We start from the raw sequence: 401 nt of genomic DNA, 5'->3' as shown, positions 1-401 counted from the left end.
CATGTAGGCGTCAAGTACATACATCTCCTCGCTTTCGAAAATATGCTCCTGGACTCTAAGGTGAACAAGATGAGTTGCGAGTAAATGATCGTCTCCTTTTTCTTTCCAAACGTTGAACACCGCTTCAAGCGTTTCCTTGCCAAGGGGGTGCTTGTATTCTTTGGCGACAACAGAAAGAAGCAAGGCTACATTTTCTTCAGACAGCCAAGACATTTTAAACAACGAAGATTGCAAAAGCTTGGCTGCATCGCCTCCATTCTTTTTCACGAAATCATACCAGTGGTAGACGTCTTTACTAGTAAGCAAAATCTTGATGTCTTCGAGATGGAAGTCCGACAAATAAAACAGATCATCGACAGACGCACGATCCTTCATCCATTCTTCCCAATATTTGACTCTGG

General features: G+C 42.9%; 1 protein-coding gene across 1 annotated transcript; it reads right to left on the bottom strand.

The window, feature by feature from the left end:
* Positions 1-10: 10 nt before the first annotated feature.
* On the bottom strand, positions 11-375 carry PHALS_12631 (uncharacterized protein; the record flags this gene model as incomplete). Its single annotated transcript, XM_024728222.1, has 2 exons — positions 11-55; positions 121-375. 2 exons carry the CDS (start codon positions 373-375, stop codon positions 11-13), a joined length of 300 nt encoding a protein of 99 aa, XP_024578721.1.
* Positions 376-401: the final 26 nt, after the last annotated feature.

The sequence above is a fragment of the Plasmopara halstedii genome (assembly GCF_900000015.1).
Source record: "Plasmopara halstedii genome assembly, contig: Scaffold_614, whole genome shotgun sequence".
In the NCBI taxonomy this organism is placed as follows: domain Eukaryota; phylum Oomycota; class Peronosporomycetes; order Peronosporales; family Peronosporaceae; genus Plasmopara; species Plasmopara halstedii.
Note: the sequence above shows the minus strand (reverse complement) of the source record. Positions and strands in the feature narration are given on the sequence as shown.